At 38.2% G+C, this 23,181-nt stretch overlaps 2 protein-coding genes across 2 annotated transcripts in view; both read right to left on the reverse strand.

Annotated features, from left to right (window-relative positions):
* Window positions 1-6,327: 6,327 nt before the first annotated feature.
* LOC121400438 (protein kinase C delta type-like) lies at window positions 6,328-20,187 on the reverse strand. The gene is made up of 10 exons (XM_041583545.1): window positions 19,837-20,187; window positions 17,873-17,979; window positions 14,680-14,844; window positions 14,191-14,282; window positions 13,990-14,052; window positions 13,305-13,443; window positions 12,103-12,294; window positions 10,897-11,025; window positions 10,122-10,245; window positions 6,328-7,260 (listed from the first exon to the last, which is right to left on the reverse strand). Exons 1-9 carry the CDS (start codon window positions 19,886-19,888, stop codon window positions 10,138-10,140), a joined length of 1,047 nt encoding a protein of 348 aa, XP_041439479.1. The 5' UTR covers window positions 19,889-20,187; the 3' UTR covers window positions 6,328-7,260; window positions 10,122-10,137.
* A 129-nt stretch (window positions 20,188-20,316) lies between these two features.
* LOC121400385 (DNA polymerase alpha catalytic subunit-like) overlaps window positions 20,317-23,181 on the reverse strand; it is a 30,956-nt gene continuing 28,091 nt past the window's right edge. Inside the window, exon 12 of the mRNA XM_041583298.1 lies at window positions 20,317-20,514. Within this exon, the coding sequence (XP_041439232.1) occupies window positions 20,467-20,514 (48 nt within the window). The 3' untranslated portion in view covers window positions 20,317-20,466. The remainder of the gene's footprint in view (window positions 20,515-23,181) is intronic.

Genomic DNA, 23,181 nt, shown 5'->3' on the forward strand with positions numbered 1-23,181 from the left:
TACAGTCAGATTTACTGATATTTTGCAGCTACTGTATGTCTGCCTGGTACAACAATGTCTATATCTATCTATAAACCTGTTATGAGCTGAGGGGAGCCCGACTAAATGTTTAGCCTCAAATGGAGGCTATAACTCTTTAAAGTTTTTATACAACAGTAAAATACCCATTTTTAGTGAAAGTTTTAGGCTGAATATTTTCTATACTCAAGGTATTATTTCCACATAACTTATAATCAAATCATGCAGCAGCTTTTATTCAATTGCAATATATGACCAAGAATCTTTCAAAATGTGTCATCTACAGAGCAACATAAAATCATTATGCTTGTCAGTAATTTGAGAACTTGCTGCCTGGGTCTCTACATTTGAGTAGCGGAAATAACCAGATTTAAGAACAACTGTCTCCCTTTAATTTAGTTAAAATGAATAGCCAGATTTTGGGACACGATTTACTTGCAGTATAATTTTTTATTTTGGAATTTGCTGACTCTGGTCTATCAGCAACTGATGTATTCAGTCTGGAACAGACAAGAGACAATTCATATAAAGTGTGCTGAGTTAACTTGGAATGAAGAGAGCGCCAGTGTCGGACTGGCCCGGCGGGATACCGGGAAAATACCCGGTGGGCCCCGACCCTAGTGGGCCCCCGCCGGGCCAGTCCCCCTCTCCCAAACCATTTTTAAAAAAATAATAAAAAAAAATTCAGCGCATCGCAGCGCCGTTTGCGCATGCGCGCCGAGCGTCGTTTCCTTTTGCGCATGCGCGATGCGCCGCCTGGGCTATTATGCAGAGCGGCGATTCGCCTAACAAGTAGGTAGCGGGGGCCAGAGGGGGGCCCTGGACACCAGTCCCGGTGGGCCCCGGGCCCCCCAGTCCGACCCTGGAGAGCGCTACTGAATGATTGGAAATGACCCAAACGAATATCAGAATTATGTTCTATCTGAAAAATTGCCTTCCAAGGTATTTTACATTCACTCTGTACTTCTTCCAGTGTTTTAAATATGGGAAAAACATGCAGAGGCCCATTTTTAAATGAAATGTAATTAATGGGTTCTTCTTAATGCCTTTAAGAATGGCTTGGATGATTTATTGGACAGACATAATATCAAAGGCTATTGTGATACTAAGCTCTATAGTTAGTATGGGTATATAGAATTTAATTAAAAGTAGGGAGGGGTGTATGTATGGATGCTGGGTTTTCATTTGGAGGGGTTGAACTTGATGTCTGTTTTAAACCCAATTTAACTATGTAACTATGTAACATACTGATAGACCAGAGTCAGCAAATTTCAAAATAAAAAATTATACTGCAAGTAAATCGTGTCCCAAATCTGGCTATTCATTTTAACTAAGGAGACATATCGGGGAGAGTTGTTCTTAAATCTGGTTATTTCCGCTACTCAAATGTAGAGACCCAGGCAGCAAGTTCTCAAATTACTGACAAGCATAATGATTTTATGTTGCTCTGTAGATGACACATTTTGAAAGATTCTTGGTCATATATTGCAATTGAATAAAAGCTGCTGCATGATTTGATTATAAGTTATGTGGAAATAATACCTTGAGTATAGAAAATATTCAGCCTAAAACTTTCACTAAAAATGGGTATTTTACTGTTGTATAAAAACTTTAAAGAGTTATAGCCTCTTGGTAGGCAATAGTCTGTTCAGCAAGCTTAAAGATGTGATTCACCTTTCAGTGAGTTATAGAATGGCCAATTCTAAGCAACTTTTCAATTGGTCTTCATTATTATTATTATTATTTTATAGTTTTTTTAATTATTTGCCTTCTTCTTCTGACTCTTTCCAGCTTTCAAATGGAGGTCACTGACCCCATCAAAAACAAATGCTCTGTAAAGCTATGAACGCATTACTTTTGCTACCTTTTATTTACTACTCTTTCTGTTCAGGTCCTTTCCTATTCATATTCCAGACTCTAATTCAAATCAGTGCATGGTTGCTAGAGTAATTTCATCCCTAGCAACTGGATTGCTGAAATTGCAAACCGGAGAGCTGCTGAATAAAAAGCTACATAACTCAAAAAACACAAATGATAAAACATTTAATTCAATAGCAAATTGTCTCAGAATATTATTTTCTATAGCGTACTAAAAGTTAACTCAAAGTGAACAACCCCTTTAATTCAGAACCATGGGTTTTAAGCCCTACGTTAGACCACTGCATTGAAAAACTGAATTTTCTGTTCATTCACAACTTGATGGGCTCCTGAGCATGGCCACCATAGGAAACTCCAATAAAAATGCCTTCATTTTGATGGCAAAACAATCATATTGTGTTCATTGTATGCTTACATTTTTTTATCCTTCTCTGGCAAACTTCAGGTCCCAAGCATTGTATATTGTGAAACATAATAAAAAAAACACAAACAAACCATTTTGAGGTGCAATAGAAAGTTTATTTTTATTGATTAAAAAAATACAAATGCAGCTGCTTATAGATAATTTATGTGTGTGTATATATAGATAGATAGATAGATAGATAGATAGATAGATAGATAGATAGATAGATAGATAGATAGATAGATAGATAGATAGATATACAGTATATATTATAACAAACAAGGGAAAGTTGTGCTCCCCACTAATTATACAGGAGAAGTGACCAGCCCCATGTTGTAGCTCCCACCCTTTCCAGCTATAGTCAGGTGATCCCACTGGTGGCCAATAAAAGGGCAACCAAGTTTGGGAGTTTTACTTTGAAAGCAGCAAGTAAGGTAAAACTTTATAAAATGTATAATGAAGCAATAAAATTCTTAATGAATCAGATGCAAGTTGAGTTTAGGGACTGGCTACACCAGGGTTGACTTTGACGTAGTCGGCCAGCTTAAATATATTGCAATATATGGACAAACAATCCCTGCTTTGTTTAAAGGGTAAGGCATTTTTAGTAGCTTAAGGCACAACATTTTCAATGTCCTTAATATATTGATAATGGATTGAGTTCCTTGGTTGGAGAGGAGTCACATGGGGTGGAAGGGCATGTAATGGGTAATAGGTGGGGGTAATATGGAGTGAGATGCAAACAGCGGAAGTGAAGCGGTCTATATATGTATAGCTAATAATGCACTTATTTCACTTTTACAGGTGTGACTGGGAGCAACTCCAGCAAGCAATATAAAAGTTTATTCCCCATGTTGCACCAATGTTTTATTTTTCTTCTTACTGCTGGATCAATTTCAACTCCATGGCTTGACTAGTGTCTAAGAAACACTAACTGTATTCTACAAATGTTACGTGTACCTTATTAGGAGCATTTCTGGAAGTTAAAAATTGCATCTGGTGTTGTAGTTTGTGATATCACTAGAGGGGTGCCGCTAATGGCTTGTGATTGGCCAAAGATTTAAAAAAATTGACCAGTCACAGGCCACTAGCTATGCCCACCCCCAGCCCTCCCCTCTAGTGATATCACAGACTATAATAAAGTCTGCACAGTGGCTACAGATTTGCAGGAAACACTGGGAAACTGCCCACAGTGCTGCATTTTTATTTGTTCCTAAGGCCATATTTTCTAGATTATTGGTGGAAATAAAGGGCTTAGACATGAATATATGAAATGGTGCTAATTTATGGGTCTAGTACGTGTTAAGATTGATTTTAGATTTAGAAAGGTAGAAATCCTACTTGATCAATGATAAAATCTTTTGCAAGAAAGAGAAGTTTAGTTAAATATTATAGTTTGTGATGTTACTAGAGAGGTGCCAACAGTTAACTGTGATTGGCCAAAAACTGACAAATGTCCAATCACAGCCCACTAGTCCACCCCCATCCCTCCTCTCTAGTGATATCACAGATTATGATATAGTGAACAAGTTAAAGTGCTGCAAAAAATTATTTTAATTTCACAACTGCTCATTTGTATGGCTGATTTTGATATCGTTTTCTGGGCCAATGGCAGGGTGATGGGCACCCATACTTTTTTTTCACAGGTTGTGGGGAAATGTCAGTTATTTTTTTTCTTTTTAGATCAATTTCAATGGCAAGGCCTAATCGTTTAAGAAACATTATATTTATCTGATTACTTATACTGTCTCTGATAAAGCCATTTTCCAGGTACATTTGAATGCTTGTTTCATTTTGAATCTGAATTTTTATGGGTCTGGTAAGATAGTAACATATCTTTACCTTCTGGATTGCTGTTTTACAACATTTAGTATAGTGATTATACAGTATACGTTAAATGCAGCTTCTGTTCCCACAGACTTGTAGTTTTTAAATGCTTTTCTCTTTATTCCTATTAACTTCTTTATTTCTATATTAAGCCACATAGGGTGTTTCTTGGTGTTTCTACATTTACTTCTTAAGGGAATAAATTGAGAATAGTAACTATTTAATATAATTTTGAATGCCAACCATTGTTGTTCTGTGTTTTTAGCAGAAAACTATGCCCCAATCTATGCTCTGCAAGGCACTACAATTAGCTTTTCTGAAATTCAGGGTTTTCGTTGTCCCAATGTATATTTGTTTTTTTGCACCAGACATTCAATGAGACATTATGGTCACTATTACCCAGGGGTTCAATTACTTACACATTTGCTTTATGTTCTGGGTCATTAGAGATCACTAGATCCAGTATAGCATTTGGTCTGGTTGGCTCCTCAACAACCTGATTGACTCAATATTTTTAATATCCGGAGCATGTCTGGAAGTTAAGAATTCTACCTGATAAATCATAAGTTTTTCATAAGAATAAAATGTAATGTTGTTTGAGATATCACTAGAGGGGTACCACTGGTGGCTTGTGATTGGCCATAGATTTTAAAATAAATTGACCCGTCACTGACCAGTAGCTATACCTACCCCCAGCCCTCCCCTCTAGTGATATCACAGACCACAATAAAGTATGCACACTGGCTACAGATTTGCAGGAAACACTGGGAAACTGCCTGCAGTGATGCATTTTTATTTGTTCCTATGGCCATATTTTCTAGATGTGAAATAAGTTTTATGTTTAAAAATAAGTGATATGTTTTATGTTTAAAAGGGACAAGTCACCAACTACTTTTTAATTCATTGAGAGATATACCCCTCTCTCTGCCCTTATTCTATGGAGAAATTTAAAATGGAAAATTTAGCTAGGTCCATTAAAATGGGACTCGAGAAGCCAATTTTTATCAAGGCAGTATTTAAAAAGTTTTTGTTTTCTTTACCTCTAAAGCTGTATTATGGTGCTAATTAAGGGTCTAGCTGAGTATCTGATAAGATTACTTTTAGCTTAAAAGTTAACTGTTTGGGAAGTTACTTTAAAACTTGGATGCGGTTTGTGGTATCAATAGAGGGACGCCACTAGTGCATTGTGATTGGCCAAAAATTGATAAATGACCACTCACAACCCACTAGCTTTGCCCACCCCCATCCCTTCCCTCTAGTGAGATCACAGACCTTGTTAAACGAAATGCTGGGAATCAATCCAGCAATTTCAGCTCTTAAAGTTACCAGGAGTGACTTTTTGCTTCCCCTGGCTTCTTTGAGGATGCTTTATAAGTTTTCTGTTTGCTTACTGGCCTGAGTGGATCCATTTGAATGAATACCCCTGTTTTAAGTATATTCTGGCTTGCTTAAAGTGTGGGGTATAAGCAGCAGGGCTCTGAGCATTATACTGTAAGCCTTATATACTTTTTCTATTTTTGTGTTTTTTTTAAATATATTGCTATATTAAGAAAAATACCTTAATAAATACCTATTCTGTATCTATGTTAAACTACATAGTGTGACTTCACTGTTTCAATTTAATTTATTATGGATCTATTTGTGCAAGTTAATAAGCTTCCTATTATTATAATTATTATTATCAGGGGCTTTTTTTGCAGTTATAAATCCCATTTTGTCTTCTTAAAGATTTTGTTAACAAGGGGGTCTAACCAAACCATTAGAGAAAGCACAGAGACATTGCAAAGGAAGAAATTTAGAATGGAAAATGTGGCTAGGTCTTTGTGTTGGTGATGAATATAGGATTAAAGCTACATTAAAATGGGACTCGAGAAGCCAATTTTTATCAAAGCAGTATTAAAAAAGTGTTTGTTTCTCTACCTTAAATGCTGTATTATGGTGCTAATTAAGGCTAAGGCCACACTAGGCGATAGCGCCGCGATTTGACTCGCGGCGACTTTTCGCCGCGACTTTTAAGCAGCAATCGCTGGGGAAACTTTTGCGCTGGCGTCTATGGGGAATCGCGAAAAATCGCCAGCGTAAAAACACACGCGCCGATCTTTTTTCTACTGTCGCTCGAAATTGCCTCGCTAGGCGATTTCGAGCGACAATAGAAAAAAGATCGCCGCGTGTGTTTTTACGCTTGCGATTCCCCATAGACGCCAGCGCAAAAGTTTCCCCAGCGATTGCGGCTGAAAAGTCGCGGCAAAAAGTCGCCGCGAGTCAAATCGCGGCGCTATCGCCTAGTGTGGCCTTAGCCTAAGGGTCTAGCTGAGTATCTGATAAGATTACTTTTAGCTTAAAAGTTAACTGTTTGGGAAGTTACGTTAAAACTTGGTTGCGGTTTGTTGTATCAATAGAGGGACGCCACTAGTGCATTGTGATTGGCCAAAAATTGATAAATGACCACTCACAACCCACTAGCTATGCCCACCCCCATCCCTTCCCTCTAGTGAGATCACAGACCTTGTTAAAAGAAATGCTGGGAATCAATCCAGCAATTTCAGCTCTTAAAGTTACCAGGAGTGAATATTTGCTTCCCCTGGTTTTTTTGAGGATGCTTTATAAATTTTATGTTTGCTTCATGGCCTGAGTGGATCCATTTGAATGAATACCCCTGTTTTTAAATTGTGGGGTATAAGCACCAGGACTGTGTGCATTATACTTTTAGCCTTATATACTTTTTCTATTTTTATGCTTTTTTAAATATTTTACTAATATTAAGAAAACAACCTTAATAAATATCGATTCTTTATCTATGTTAAATTACATACAGTGCCTTCACTGTTTTAATTTAATTTATTATTGGTCTAGTTGGGCAAGTTAATAAGCTTCCTATTATTATCAGGGGCTTGTTTTGCACTTATAAATCCCATTTTGTCTTATTTAAGAAAGTAAAGAGAAAGTACAGAGGCTACATTGGAAAGTAGAGATAAAACCATAACTGGGAAAAGGAGGAAAAGGTTTTCTTTTCTTTTTTAAACCTAAAACAAAATAAAAAAATAGCCACCGGCTACCTTGGTCTTACTTACCTTATCCACAGTGCTACAAACCTGCACCAAATGAGTCAGTTATTATGCGTGTTGAGAAGCCAGCTGTGGAAAAGAAAGGAGTTGAGTTGTCATCTTGTTTCAGGTTTTTATAATTTACATCAGATGTTATATAGATAATAGAAAAATCTATAGCTATTATCTTTATTGCCTGCAATGAATAGTCGAGATGGGTGGCCAGGATTGGGTTCAACTACAGTTATTATTCCTTTTTCCAGGGAGTGTAGAATCTAAGCCTCTGATACACAAGTACCAGTGTGCATGAACTAGTAGATTCTAAGTTTGATTTATGGAGTGCCACATCTTGGCTGGCAACCAGAGTGGTAATGCAAAGTAACAATTACAAAAGTCACTCATAGACAAATGTCCATAAATAGTAACATCTCCCATTGGTTGTTGGAGGAATGACATACTTACCCAATATCACTGGATGGATCTTGTGACAGAGCAATCACAATACATATACAGTAAAAAAAAAAACAGTCTGTATCCCTGATTAATGGTCTTTGCACTGGGAATATCTAGGCAGGGGGTACCTCTGCGAGCTCAAGTGTTGGGTTGGCATCTAACCATGAGGCCCAAATATTATCGAATTTTGTAGGAGAGCCTCGAGCTACATATGTTAGTTTTATAAGTGGTAAGGTTTTCTTCACCAGTGTTATCCAGTCTAACAATTTCGGTGACTCAGAACTCATGCATTTATTTAATGGCAATTATTTTTTTCGCATAAAACAGGATTGCTCTCATTAGTTTCCTTGAATTAGACCGGGGAAGGAGATCCTCAACTACTCCCAGGAGACACACTTCTGGAGACTTAACCCTTGGCAAAGCCAACTGCTCAGACCAGTATCTGCTGATGTGCAGACATTACCACACCATATGCACAAAGCCCACGTTTGCAGCTTGACATTTTGGGCACTCAGCATTGGACGATCTCCCCATAATTTTCAGCTTAAGTGGAGTAATATACACTTGGTGGAAGAATTTAAATTGTATGGATCTATCCCTAGTGGCAATTAGAAAATCATATATATGATCAGTCACTTCTTCCCATTGTTCCTCCCCAAGCGCAGGAACCACCTTAATCCATTTAAGTTTTGCTTTGGCAAAGGGGGTAGGTGTAGTTGGAGGCAGCAATTTATATAGCTGAGAGAGCAACTTTTCAGTCTTGGGCTCCCAGAGCCTATCCTCCCATATGGTTGTGCCCATTTCCAGTTTGAGGGAACAAAATTGTGACTGAAAGGCATTGCGTAACTGCAGATACCTAAAAAACTGTAAACTATGGTTTCCTATTTTTTTTTCCAGCACTTCAAATTGGGGGAAAATTCCATCTGCTGTTAGATCAGATAATCATTTTACTCCTATCTGGGACCAGTTATAGAAGTCAGGAAGATCAAGGAACTGCTGGAGATTAGAGTTCCTCCAAATGGGCATATGCGGGAAGGTAGTATTATTGACACTTGACTTCTGTTTCATTACTATATCCCATACTCTGATAGGGGTGCTAAGTACCTCCGGTAAGACTGGCATGTCTTTCATGGACCTATATGGCGCGTTACGTAGGGCCTCTAGTGATCCCATAATATTTCCGTGTAAGGCTGTTAGAGGATTATCAGGGTCTGGATTGAACCAATTATGCACATATGTTAATTGTCCTGCAAAATAATAGTGCTGCATATTAGGTAAAGCCAGCCCACCCGTGTGATACGAGACTGTTAGAGTGTCCCATCCGACTCGAGGGGATTTATTTGCCCAGACAAATGATCTTATTTCACTATTAAGTTTAGTAAAGAAGCGGTTTGTCAACATTATCAGAGCATTTTGGAGTGGGTAAAGGAATTTCGGGAGGTAAATCATTTTAAATAAGTTGATTCTGCCCCAAAACGTTAACGGGAGCTTCATCCAGTGCATAGCATCATTCTTAAATTTGGCAACGATGGGGTCTAGATTGATCTCGCAAAACTTGGATGTATCTCTGGTAATCTCTATGCCTAGGTATCTGAATTGGGAAACCCAGTTGAGACCGTTTCTAGTATCCCCCTCTCTCGAATCTGCTAGGGAAAATAAATTGCTCTTTTGTCAGTTTACTCTGTGAATAAATTTACCTTTGTGCGAATTTAATATCGTTTTTGAGAACCCGAACACTTCCGTGAGTGGAAGAAGTTTTGCGAATTTTATAGTTAGGGCCAGTGCGCAGTGAATGTAATAAAACTTCTTACTGAAAAAGTTGTTATGTTTGCTCCAAAAGATAACGACACCTTCAAGCACTTCTTCAAAGTGGACAATGCGCAAATAAAATTTGCAATGCGCAATTAAAATTCACAATGTAATAACAGTTTAAGGAAGAGTATTACATTGGAAATGAGACTTTTTATTCTTATTTCTGCTAATTGGTTTGCGCTTTGCGACTTTTATTACATTCCACCACAGGTATGAAGAATGTAAGAAATGAAGTAGCAGAGTGATTCAGACAAGAAGATTTCTTCCAGAATTCCTCTAACACACCATTAAGTATCATGAGTATATTTCAGACTATATTTTATATGGAATATATATATATATATATATATATATATATATATATATATATATATATATATATATATATATATATAATATATATATATATATATATAATATATATATATATATATATATATATATATATAAATGACCAATCAGAGTTCATTAGCTATGTCTACCCCCTCCCCTGTGGTGATACCACAGAACACAAGAGAGTCTACTGATAGCAGTGATTGCTCAGTGGGAAATACAGGGAGGCAGTCAATAGAGCTCAAAAGAATTGTGTTTTAGCACAGGAATATTTTCTACAATTAATTCTTAAAATTAATATTCTTAACTAAACTATTGATGAAATAAAATGTTAGCCTACGTCAAACCTTTACCTTGGTGATGGCACAATTACTTGTCTAGCCAACTCGGATCTATGTAGGTGAATTCCTTGTTCATGCCGGTCTTTCTGATTTTGTTTTCTGGGAAGGGAATGTTGCTGAGCATATCAATTTGTTTCTATAAGAAATGATAAAACAACACAGTTATACAGTAATTATTACATTTTGCCAAAGTGATAGGAAACATACTAATAGCATCATTACCAAGTTGTAACTAAGGCAAGGGATGAGCCCAAAGATGGCACCCGGGGTAAGGGGTATTTAATGAAATCTGAGGACAAGGGATAATGTTACAGCCCAAACTCCAAATGGGGGAAACACTAATGATATAATGTGCCTCACCATGTTTGCTCTGACAGTGTTCACCAAGTGCCTACTCCCTGCATGGATGGCCATGCTGGGGCACATGCAGACTAAATAAGTGTACCATTGACAGGACATCTGCACATACGTCACCAGATTTCAGGTCACCTGCATGTCACCCCCACTGTGTAAGGGGAATTGTACCTCTGCACTATTTATTTTAAACCACCTGCAGTCCATATAAAAAAAAACATGTGTACTGCCCCTGACCATTGATGTTTTTTGACTGTCTATTAAATGTCTCACACAGTAAATTAAATCCATTTCAGAAAGGATCAGAACAAGATAGGAATTGCTTGAAAGGATAGGCAGAAATGCTACTAATCAAGTTGACTCTGAGTGCCGTGTATGTTCCGCGGGGGAGTGCTCAATGCTATTAAATTGCTGGAATCAGTTATGCACTTACAATTCTTGGTTTTAGAGGGGGCACCATGCTTCGTTCTTTTACTGTCTCCCAATTAACTGATGAAAAAAATGGGTGGTCCTGGGCATTGGCGTAGACTCCAAGGCGATGTTCTACCTTCGTCTTCAAGAGCTAGAACATAAATAAATAAATAGTTGTTTAAGAAATTGCAAATTAAATGCTTAATAAGAAAAATTAAATAATTCATAGCTAATGCTATGAATGGCCTTTCCAGGCATCCAGATGATCAGTGTGTTGGATATTTGATCAACACTGCAGATACTGATCTGTTGAAATGCATTTTAAAGGTTAAACATTATTTTTATATTAATTAGAGATCATCATTTCATACCCACAAACTCATCTTTAGTAACTGCCAGCATCCAGTGCTTAAAATCATGTAACGCCTCAAAAGAGAACCCTCTAGATTATAATACTACTATAGCTGTGCAATCATAATGGAATGTTTAATATAAACACTGTGGGAGGTTTACAACCAAATAAAGTCAAAAGGAAAATGGCTCATTTGACACAAGCAAAAGGTTTACTTTAATGGCAGCAACCATGTCAGGAATAGGATTCAAAATAGGTCCTAGTATTTTAAGTACACTGAGGCTCAAGAAGACCCCACAACCCCACTAAACAGTGACTGTCTCTGGCATCTTACAGCAGCCCCACAGCATTAGCAAGAATACACAGATTGTCTGTCTGGGCCTGGGAGCAGCAGATTATTGAGAAGACTAGAAGGGAAAAGGCAGAGAGGAAGTGTCAGAAAAAGAAAGGAGTGCATGTAACACAAATATGGAGGCATGACATAAGTAGAAAAGAGACCAACACACACAGAAGACAGAGGCAGAGATGAGACACCAGACATGCCAATATACTGAAAAGCAACAGTCATCATTCAGCAGAGAAATCTCCAGAACAATGCATAGTACAGCTATAAAAAACTATAATGGGAAGAAGACTTTGCTGTTAGATACAACACACCCATTTAAGACTGTGTCTGCATTATCGAGCCTCTGACCACCTCTTCTGGAGAACTATCTATATTAGCGGTCACAACTGTTCCTGCAAATTAAAGGTACCTTGAAACCATTAGACTTTGTTAAAAATAAATAGTTTTTTGGTTAAAAAATCAATTCAGCAAATACAACAGCTTTTCTTTTACTAAATGTTCAATTAAAATTTCAGTGACTCTTTACTAACCTGTTGTATGAAGTCACGAAATTCAGGTGTAAGCGTTTCTGGATAATATGGCTCCGTGTTAGTGATGTTGTCCAGCTGTTCTTGAAAGGTTCCATTTGGTGAAAAGGGCAGCTTGCCAGTGGCCATTTCATAGACGACAACACCGAACGACCACCAGTCCGCTGATGAGTTGTATGGAACGTCCTCCAAAACCTTGAAAAGATGGGATTATTCATCAAACAACAAGAAATACTCAAAGAATTCTTCATATTATTCCTGCCTCATCTGTAACTCCTTAATAATGGGTTTTCTAACATTGCCATCCACGTTAAACAAAATTATTTTTGATTAAGTTTTTTTCCTGAAATAATGAGTACAGACAATTTAAGGACTGATTTATACAGATAGCTAGAGACCTAAAAGTCATAGCTTCTTAGCTAGGAAATGCAGTGGGGGGGGGGGCAATTGAATAGTGAGTGCTGAGCTGTGTGGGGGGTGGGTGAACCAAGCAGTAGTTTGAGGTATTTTGTGTGCAGTCTGAGCTGTGGAGAGGGGGAGAGTGATAAGCGTGGATGTCAAGAAGCATGCAACTGGGCCATGTAGTATTTGCATTGGGTGCCATTACTACTTTGTCCAGTCTGTGGCCTGTGAATCACTTCTCCCTGTTCTTACATGATATTTAAATCAACATGTTATCAGTTATAACTAGGATTACGGGATGCTCATAAACTAAAGTAATACCACTATGGTATACACCCTCCCCCAACCCAGCATATGAGCAAAATGCATACAGCAGCTATGGGAATAAAAAAATAATATAAAACGGTGAGTAAATTATATTACAGGTATAGGATCCCTTATCCGGAAACCCGATATCCAAAAAGCTCCGAATTACGGAATGGCTATCTCCCATGGACTCCATTTTAGCCAAATAATCCAAATTTTTAAAAATGATTTCCTTTTTCTCTGTAATAATAAAACAGTAGCTTGTACTTGATCCCAACTAAGATATAATTAATCCTTATTGGAAGCAAAACCAGCCTATTGGGGTTATTTAATGTCTAAATGAATTTCTAGTAGACTTAAGGCATGAAGACCCAAATTACGGAAAGATCCGTTATCTGGAAAACCCCAGGTCCCGAGCATTCTGGATAACAGGTCCCATACCTGTAAAATAAAAAAACAGGTCATGCCAATATCCCTTTAAAAACTATATTTCATACCTCAGGTGCCATATATCCCGATGCTCCTTCAGTACCATGACAAGCCTTTGAGTCAAACTTTCTAGCCTGGGCAAAGCCAAAATCGGCGATCTGCACGTGTCCCTCTTCATCCAGTAAGATGTTTCTTGGCTCGAGGTCGCTGTAAAACACATATGAGTTTGGTATTAAATATAGGAAGTCAGAGAAAGTCAACTGGGAATGATAGGAGAAATGACAAGGGATCCTAACCCATTAACTGAACATGATGGAAAACAGAAAATGAAATATAAGAACAGAAATTGAAGGAGAACAGAAAGATTGTGATTGAGTATGAAAAACAAGACATAAAAAAGTAACATGGGTAAGACATAACTAAGAATACAGGAATAGACACAATAAAGCAAAATGAGGCTACAGGAGCCAAGATAAAGTGTATATGCCTGTGCAATTGTGTTATCATCATCTATTTAGATGACAGATGGCACCAGCAAGTTACACTTTGCCTTATCATAAAGTACCAATAATTTATTTGACTAATTTAAGCAACGGTACATGTGGGATGATCTGTATATTGACAGGTTTTTATTCACAATGGAGTTTGCAAGATGGGAGCTGAAATGAGCAGGATAAGACATGTTAAGGGTGTAGAAAATAGGCCCAGGAATAAAATGAAATCAAAAGAGAGGAATTTGAGCAATGTTCTTACCGATGAATAATCCCATACTTATGCAGGTACTTCAAACCCAGGACAAGTTCCGCCGAATAAAACCTTTTAAAGAAAAAATTAAAAATCATTAGATTAAATATATATATATCCTGCCTCTTTTGGGGAATTCGGTGCTAGTGCGTCTACTGGCGCAAAGGAAACCTGGAGCTACCACCACGTCCAAAGAAATTTGTCACTTACTGTGCTTCCTGGCTGTTCAGATATCGGTGACGTTTGATAAGCTTGTGCAGCGTTCCACCTCTGGCATACTCCAAGATGAACAACACGAGTGACTGGTTATAAAACAATAGGTACAAAAATAGAATTGGATAGAGCAGAACAGAGGAATATCATTACCACAGACAAAGAGATATCATTTCAGATACCTATATATGCTCCTGTCAAACAGAGCAATTCAACGGAGCAGAGAAGCATGTTTATGTGTTAATTTATGTTGTTGGTGTCCATTTATTGTTACAAAAAATAAAAACACTTATAAAACTCATATTTAATGGATCCCACCCTCAACATACTTACTACCAGCGCCCATCCTGAGTACTGCTCAGATTTGCTTATGAGGTAACAGGGCTTTGCGAAATTGCAAATATATTAAATGAAATACTTTTGTCAGTGGTGTAAGTATTTGTAAGAAGTGGAAGAGAAGCCCTGTAGTAGTAATAATAGTAATACCTCAGTTTGGAAGATTGCATATGCCCGACTAAGAAATGGACATGTGTGACCTAACCGCAGTATTGTAGCCTCCATCTCGATATCATGGTAGTCTGTCTTCTTTTTCTTCTTTATTATCTTCACAGCGACGAGCTGGCTCTTGATGGTATAAGAAGCCAACATCACCTACAAAAGGAGCATTAAGGGAGTAATTGTTATTGAGTCCCTTGTAAGGACACAAACAAATCTGATATTATTGATGTGTTAAATGGACAAAAATGGACAACTCATAGAGATGATGTCTGAAAGTATAAACATTCTGAACCCCTAAAGAGAACATCTTTCAAAAAATTCACATAAAGCTGTGCAAGTCAGGATATAGGGATATGATGGTCAAGATAAAGGGTAAAATAGATGTTTTGCCTTAAAGGGGATCTATCGTGAAAATCAAATTCTCCAAATGGATAGTTGAGGTGGAAATAATAATATCTTTAAATATATTTCTTTAGCAGAAATGCTTACTTTTTTTGTAAAATGACATATTACTACATGCAATGAGGGTGCTTTCTCTGAGAGATAGTTCAAGCTACTGCTGAATGGGAGTGGCTTCTCACTAGCTATGATGTCACCTAGCAACTAGCAAAGTCCCACCCTCCTCCATGCTGAATAGCATCCTCACACCAACTGTTACTGTGGAAGCTCCTTGTGAGAAAAGTAAGGCTGTCAGGTCTGCACATTCTCTCAGTCAAGTACATCAAGTACAACCACAAAAAGGAGGGAGAGCCCCGAAGTGTTTTATTGTATTCTATTGGTGTAAAGTATTCTCTATCTGGGAAAGGTGATGGGAAGATCTGGCTGCTCTGATTCTGAAGTGCTTATTTTTTTATTTCCTTTCCCAAATGTCCCATGTTTCGATGCTGCAGCCTTTTGGTTTGCATAGCTTCCATTAACCTAGGCACTATCTCTCCCTACTATACCTGCTATCCCACAGCCACACTCCCTTCCCAGAGACTATTATCCCACTGTTACTATAGGCACCATCTCTCCCTACTATACCTGCTATCCCACAGTCACACTCCCTTCCCAGAAACTATTATCCACTGTTACTATAGACACCATCTCTCCCTACTATACCTGCTATCCCACAGTCACACTCCCTTCCCAGAGACTATTATCCCACTGTTACTATAGACACCATCTCTCCCTACTATACCTGCTATCCCACAGTCACACTCCCTTCCCAGAGACTATTAACCACTGTTACTATAGGCACCATCTCTCCCTACTATACCTGCTATCCCACAGTCACACTCCCTTCCCAGAGACTATTAACCACTGTTACTATAGGCACCATCTCTCCCTACTATACCTGCTATCCCACAGTCACACTCCCTTCCCAGAGACTATTATCCCACTGTTACTATAGGCACCAACTCTCGCTACTATAGACTCCTCACTGAGGATGTTATCTCCACTTCTTATCTAGATGATGCTGAATATCTGTGAAGTCCCCTACTCAAGGCTCTAGGCTACACAGCCTGCGTAACTGAGGTGCTGATTTTATTCCCCATAGTCTCTTGTTAACTACCGCTGTTGTTATTGGGGGGAGTCCAGGAGAGTATTTATTTTAGGTCTTCATTTTAATAGCCATCATTTTAGTCCATCTCAAGAAGAAACTCTGCATGTAGCCTTAGATCCCTTTATATACCAAATTAAACCACAAACTACTGAATACATTTTATAATTCAACTTTGAAGGGTGCCCTGCTAATACTCTCTGTATACCCCGCTGATCATTTCAATATGCCCCTCTTATCCTGACCAAATGCGCCCCTGATCGCAATGGAATGCCCCACTCATGGCCTCTGAGTGCCCAGGGAAACCCTTTTCTAATTTGTTGCCTATATGAAACTACCCAATAAAAAACTAAAAGACTTGTGCCTTTCACTGCCATCTTCTAAAAAGCGCTTACTCATATAGCTGTAAGCATTGGCACAGGTCTCTTTTAGTTGGCTATTGGGTAAAATATTTACATATAAAATACAATGGAGAAAAAACACAATTTATATATTTTACCTTGCACAATTTTTTAAAAAGAGAGGCGCAATAAATGAGGATATGCCTGCAAGGAGAATGTGTTACGTGGGCCTAATGTCCCAAAAAAATTGCAGGTGAAATACCTGTGCCGAGCCTAGCAACCAATAAAAAGTAACCTACTCCTGTCAATCAAAACACGACCGTGACCTTGAGCTCAGTGGACTAATGATGCAGAGAGAATGCAGTGAGTCAGCTATAAATCTTTAGCTATTAAACTAAACATAACTTTTAATCAATCATATTTACAAAGTTGACTGTTTTTATGTGATCTACATTGTATTAAAATTGTATTTTTGTGATGGTTCCCCTTTAATTGCTACAAGACAAAGGAATGGACTAACAACTCTGATAAAGAAGTACTGCATGTGCCAGTAATACAGCTAGTAATTAGTTGCAATATGGTCACTAATGGACCAAGTAGTGGAAGCCTATGATAACTGTAAATGATAAGGATATTAGAAGTCACTGAGGGGTTGTTCTGTGACCATATAAAGGCACAAGGCTGCAGGCTGAGTTATACAGGGAACTCTGAGTATCACTCATGTATTATAAGGGATAATGTACCCCCTACTGTAAATGATAAGGATATTAGAAGTCACTGAGGGGTTGTTCTGTGACCATATAAAGGCACAAGGCTGCAGGCTGAATTATAAAGGGAACTCTGAGTATCACTCATGTATTATAAGGGATAATGTACCCCCTACTGTAAATAAGGATATTAGAAGTCACTGAGGGGTTGTTCTGTGACCATATAAAGGCACAAGGCTGCAGACTGAATTATACAGGGAACTCTGAGTATCACTCATGTATTATAAGGGATAATGTACCCCCTACTGTAAATGATAAGGATATTAGAAGTCACTGAGGGGTTGTTCTGTGACCATATAAAGGCACAAGGCTGCAGGCTGAATTATACAGGGAACTCTGAGTATCACTCATGTATTATAAGGGATAATGTACCCCCTACTGTAAATGATAAGGATATTAGAAGTCACTGAGGGGTTGCTCTGTGACCATATAAAGGCACAAGGCTGCAGGCTGAGTTATACAGGGAACTCTGAGCATCACTCATGGATTATAAGGGATAATGTACCCCCTACTGCCGATTATTCACTTACCTTGCCAAAGGAGCCCTTCCCCAGCTTTTTTATGAGCTGATAGTTGTTGATATTGAAGGGCGGCGGAGTTGTGTCGTCCACTCGATACCTCTTCTGTGCTCTTGTGTCTAGAGGAATAAAAAATATGAGATTTAAATTGTATTCCATAGATATACACTAGGGGAAGATTTAACAAGGGTGTAATTTCTAATTCGAGTTTTTTTAAGGCCAAAACTGTCAAATTCGACTAGGGAGTTATCCAAATTGGATTCAAGCTTTTTTAAATAGTCAAATTAAATTTTCGAGATTTATCATACTCTGATCCTTTAAGAACTCAAATTTGACTGTTTGCCACCTGAAACCTGTCAAATTGATGTATAAGTCAATGGGAGAGGCCCAAGGATCAATTTGGTGATGTTTGCAGCCTTCCTGACAATCAAGTTTTTTTTCGGAGAAAAAACTCGAATCGAGTTTTTAAAATTCAAATTAAATTCGATTCGAGTTTTTGGGTCAATCCCATTCAACCAAGTTTAGAAAATTAGATTTTGATAATAAATTTCGAGTTCATGGGAGTTTATGGAAGTTTTAAAAAAACTTGCATGAATTTGAAAATCGACCCTTGATAAATGTGCCTCTAAGGGGTAGATTTATCAAAGTGTGATATTAGAGCTTAAACAGAAAACTCACCTATTTTCTATTCATTCCTATGGAATTTCTAGAAGCGTATTTATCAACGTTTCCATTTTAGCAGTTAAACTCCATTGCTCTAAATTAATCATTATTGCCTTGTAATTTATTAAAATATCCACATATAAAAAGCACAAACAAAAATGCTGAATAATGCTCTATAAATTTAGAAAACCTTGAAAATCTCAAAAAATTTGCATTTTCCTGACAATTACTAGCAAAAAAAATCCAAACACCTCTAAAACGCTGAATGGCTAAAAAAAGGTTCACTAAGATCAGCACAGCTCCTATTGACTTGTCAAGGACGTCAACTGCTTTTACTTGCCAAAGTTTTATATTAATGCTTTTTGTGGTTCCAATTTGTCAAAAAATAGTAATTTGAATGTTTCTAAATAGGCCCTTATAGGCCGGGGTGCAATGAGGGTGTGACCACAAAATACATGTAGACAAATACAAGAGTCCTCTGCACTCAACCCATTATCAATATATTTAAGACAGCAACATTTTGTGCATACTGCTACTGAAAAATGCCTTACCCTTTAAAAAAAACAGGAATTGTTTGTCCATATATTGCAATATATTTAAGCTGGCCAGAGGAGTTGAGTACAGAGGACTCTTGTATTTGTCTATATGTATTTTGTGGTCACACCCTCATTGCACCCCGCCTAATGGTTTAAAAAATTAGTGGTGAGCACAACTTTCCCTTGTGTGTTATAGTTATACAGGAGCAGTGACCAGCTCCATATTGTAGCTCCCACCCTTCCCAGCTATAGTCAGGTGATCCCACTGGTGTCTAATAAAAGGGCAGCCAAGTTTGGGATTTTTTCTTTGAAAGCAGCAAGTAAGTTGCAGGTAAAACTTAGTCCCTTTGTAAAATGTATAATTAAGCAGAGGAATTCTTAATGAATCAGATGAAAATTAAGCGTAGGACTGGCCAGATATGGGATGACGTAGTTGGCCAGCTTAAATATATTGCAATATATGGACAAACAATCCCTGTGTTGTATAAAGGGTAAGGCATTTTTCAGTAGCAGTATGCACAAAATGTCTCTGTCTTAAATATAGTGATAATGGGTTGAGTGCAGAGGACCTCTTTATATATATATATTTGGGACACTATGGAGCTGATTCAATAACATAAGTACTATAGCACAACTTCATAACATATGCTATATAGCAACAGTACATTTACCAACAGTAACCTATCAGCAATTATTTTTGATAACTTTTTGGGACTACCCAATGCCAGAATGAATGATTAAATAATTAGCAATGTGGCTTATGTTTTCTGTGCTTACCAGTTGGGGTCTCCTCTGGGCTTCTGCTTCTCGTCTTCTTTTTTTTATCCATTTGAATTCCTTTTCTGCAGATTTTCTTCTACTTCTTCTTCTCTTGTTCTTCTCTCTGTAATAAAAAACTTTTTTCCTGCAAAAAAATGTCGCTCTGACTCTCTAATCCACAATTTAGTCACAAAATCTCCAAGGGAAAACTCCTGGACACCCTGCTCCTAACTGGCACAAAGTCAGTTAAAATAAACTGTCACTATCCAGCTAGCTTGAGTCTGAGTGGCATGCGGCAGCCTGAGTGGCATGCGGCAGCACTATCATCAGATAGCACAGACCCTATTCTACAAATTAGGGGAAGATATAAGTGATACATTTGGCTTTATAGAAAAAATGTTGCATTAGAAATGGCTGGTGATTTCTTCTATGGCAGGACAGGTAGCAATAAGAGTAGATTTTATGAAGATAATACTATGCAACATATGTGGGTGTATATGTCTGATAACAAAACCTAGGCTACTAAATAAAACAGACCAGTACCAGTTACCACAAATAGCAGGTAACACTACCTTTCCCAAAGTACCTCTCCTTTAGGTGATACAGATGCTCCCATGCAGCATAAATTCAGGTCAGCAAATTGGCATCTTAGTGTTGATGCTCCAGATCCAGAAATTGTTCAAATAACAGCTGGCACTGAAGGCAAATAAAGTATGAGAATCAGCTGGCATTGAAAGGGTTAAAGCATTAGGCAACACTAGTTGCAACTTTGGCTTTTAATTACTCCACATTTCTCCTGTTTATGATTATATACTCAGTGTATAAGTACCTGTACTATGTATTTGGGCTTTGCCCAGATTTATAACTGTATTAATTAATGTTGAACCAACAACAGAGACAGCACTTTCAAAGGAAAATTCATGTCAATTATGTAAGGGCAGGACACAAATATCAGTGTACCCAAGTTCCATTTATTATCCCCACTATCTGAATTGTGTTATTTGGTTATCTATCCAATATATATATATATGGTGAATAACAAGTAAGTTGCAGTAGCATCTGCTAAAATTCACAGCCCTGTGGTTTGGCAGTCAAAGTAATAAATTCCTTTAGTAGCCTGGCATAAATAAAATCTGCTAAATAAAAATGAGGAGTGCCAATATATTGGGTCAAGTGTATGTCTTCCATAAACATCACAAACAACCTGAAGTACTTTCTTGAAGAGCACTGTGCCACCGATCCATGAATGCTGATCCAGTGAGCCCTACACTTACTTTAAATGGATTCATTCTTTAGGAATTCTGTTATTTCAGTCTGTAATTTTATAGAGATTAAAATGGGTGCCATATGCAGTGTTTTTATTTGTAGCAACTTTTTCACCCACATTTAAGTTCAGTTTGTCTAATGCAAATGTCCCCTTCACCCAGGGGCATGTGCAGAACATGGTCAGTGAGAATTCTAGAGTATTATCTAACATATGAAGAGGAAACTAACCATAGCATTATCAACAAGTCATAACAAGCTAAGACATTGGTAGCTATTCAGTGTTTGTATTAGGAGGAAGAGGGGGATGTAACTGTAAAGAAAAAAGGTGACCCACACTATTGGGGGCAAAAAGAGTTCATAGAAGCAAAACTATAGAAGATGGGCAGGAAACTAGCCAAGAGACTAACTCAGAAAGATTGGATGCAGATAGACAAATGTTAAAAAGGTGTGAGATGCAATGGTTGCAAAATAAACTCTGTGATTCACTGTGAGATAACTGGACACTTGTGGTAATCTGTACTGAGGGTTATATGGCATTGTATTGGTGCATATCAGGTTGTGAGGCACTGTATGAATCATTGGAGTTATGTGTCATTTTGGGTGCCATGGCTGTGTGTGTCAGCGGATGGGTGTATCTCTCATTTATCATCTAAATCAGGGGTCAGCAACCTTTACGATCAAAAGAGCCATTTTGCCCCCTCTTCCACTAAAGAAAAATAGTCTGGAGCCGCAAAACAGAACACAGTTTATAAACTTTTAAACGTTTTTTTATTTTTTTATTTTAACTGTTACAACAACAGAATACAACAAACAAATATGCAGTGTGCATGTGTAAGCCTACTTTGAAATAAATTAAACACTGAATAGCCCTATTAAATACTAGGGATGCACCGAATCCACTATTTTGGATTCGGCCGAACCCCCGAATCCTTCGCAAAGGATTCGGCTCAATACCGAACCGTAATTTGCATATGCAAATTAGGGGTGGGAAGGGGAATTTTTTTTACTTCCTTTTTTTGTGACAAAAAGTCACGCAATTTCCCTCGCCACCCCTAATTTGCATATGCAAATTAGGATTCGGATTCGGTTCGGCCAGGCACAAGGATTTGGCCGAATCCGAATCCTGCTGAAAAAGGCCGAATCCCGAACCGAATCCTGGATTCGGTGCATTCCTATTAAATACTAATGTTCTCATCTGTTTAAAGGCGAGGGCTATAGACGTCATTAAAATATGCGTCACATCCACGTCTATAGCCCTCGCAACTGCTGCAGTTGGACTCTGGAGGCTTCTCTCTTGTTCTGAGTGTGCGACCACGGTAAGGACCATAATGAATCATCTTGCTGCGGCTCGGTCTTGCCTGAGATGTCTATACAGGCCACGCACCTGCTGGCGGCAGCTTGAGTGTGCGACAGCGGTAAGCTAAGGGTTAGCTTACCACGGTCGCACACTCAAGAAGCCGCCAGCAGGTGCGAGGGCTCTATAGACGATGTGACAGGCAAAGCCGCAAGACTGAGCCACAGCAAGCAGGATGAAGAGCCGCATGAGGCTCCGGAGCCGCGGGTTGCCTACCCCTGATCTAAATAGTTTCATTAGGCTCTGGAGATTGTGTTGCTGTGCTGGGTTGCACACCATAACATACAGTGGCTGCACTGGAGTCTGTATGTCATACTGTTCACATACTGTGGGTTTACTAGATGCTGTGTGACAAAGCTTGGGTGCATTGTGCACTATAAGACATACTGTCGATGGGTATTGCTAGAAGATTGTGGCTATGCTAGGTACTGTGTCACATATCTTGGGTGCACTTGACACTTTTAGCCAGCACTCAGCATTATGAGACATACTGTAGAAGTGGCATACATGGTTAAACTGGTACAGGTATGGGACCTATTATCCAGAATGCTCGGGACCTGGGGTTTTCCAGATAACAGATCTTTCCATAATTTGGATTCTCATACCTTAAGTCTACTAGAAAATCATGTAAACATTAAATAAATCCAATAGGTTGGCTTTTCTTCCAGTAAGGATTAACTATACCTTAGTTCAAGTACAAGGTACAGTTTTATTATTACAGAAAAAAAAAAATCATGTTTAAA

The sequence above is a fragment of the Xenopus laevis genome, chromosome 2S, assembly GCF_017654675.1.
Source record: "Xenopus laevis strain J_2021 chromosome 2S, Xenopus_laevis_v10.1, whole genome shotgun sequence".
NCBI lineage: Eukaryota > Metazoa > Chordata > Amphibia > Anura > Pipidae > Xenopus > Xenopus laevis.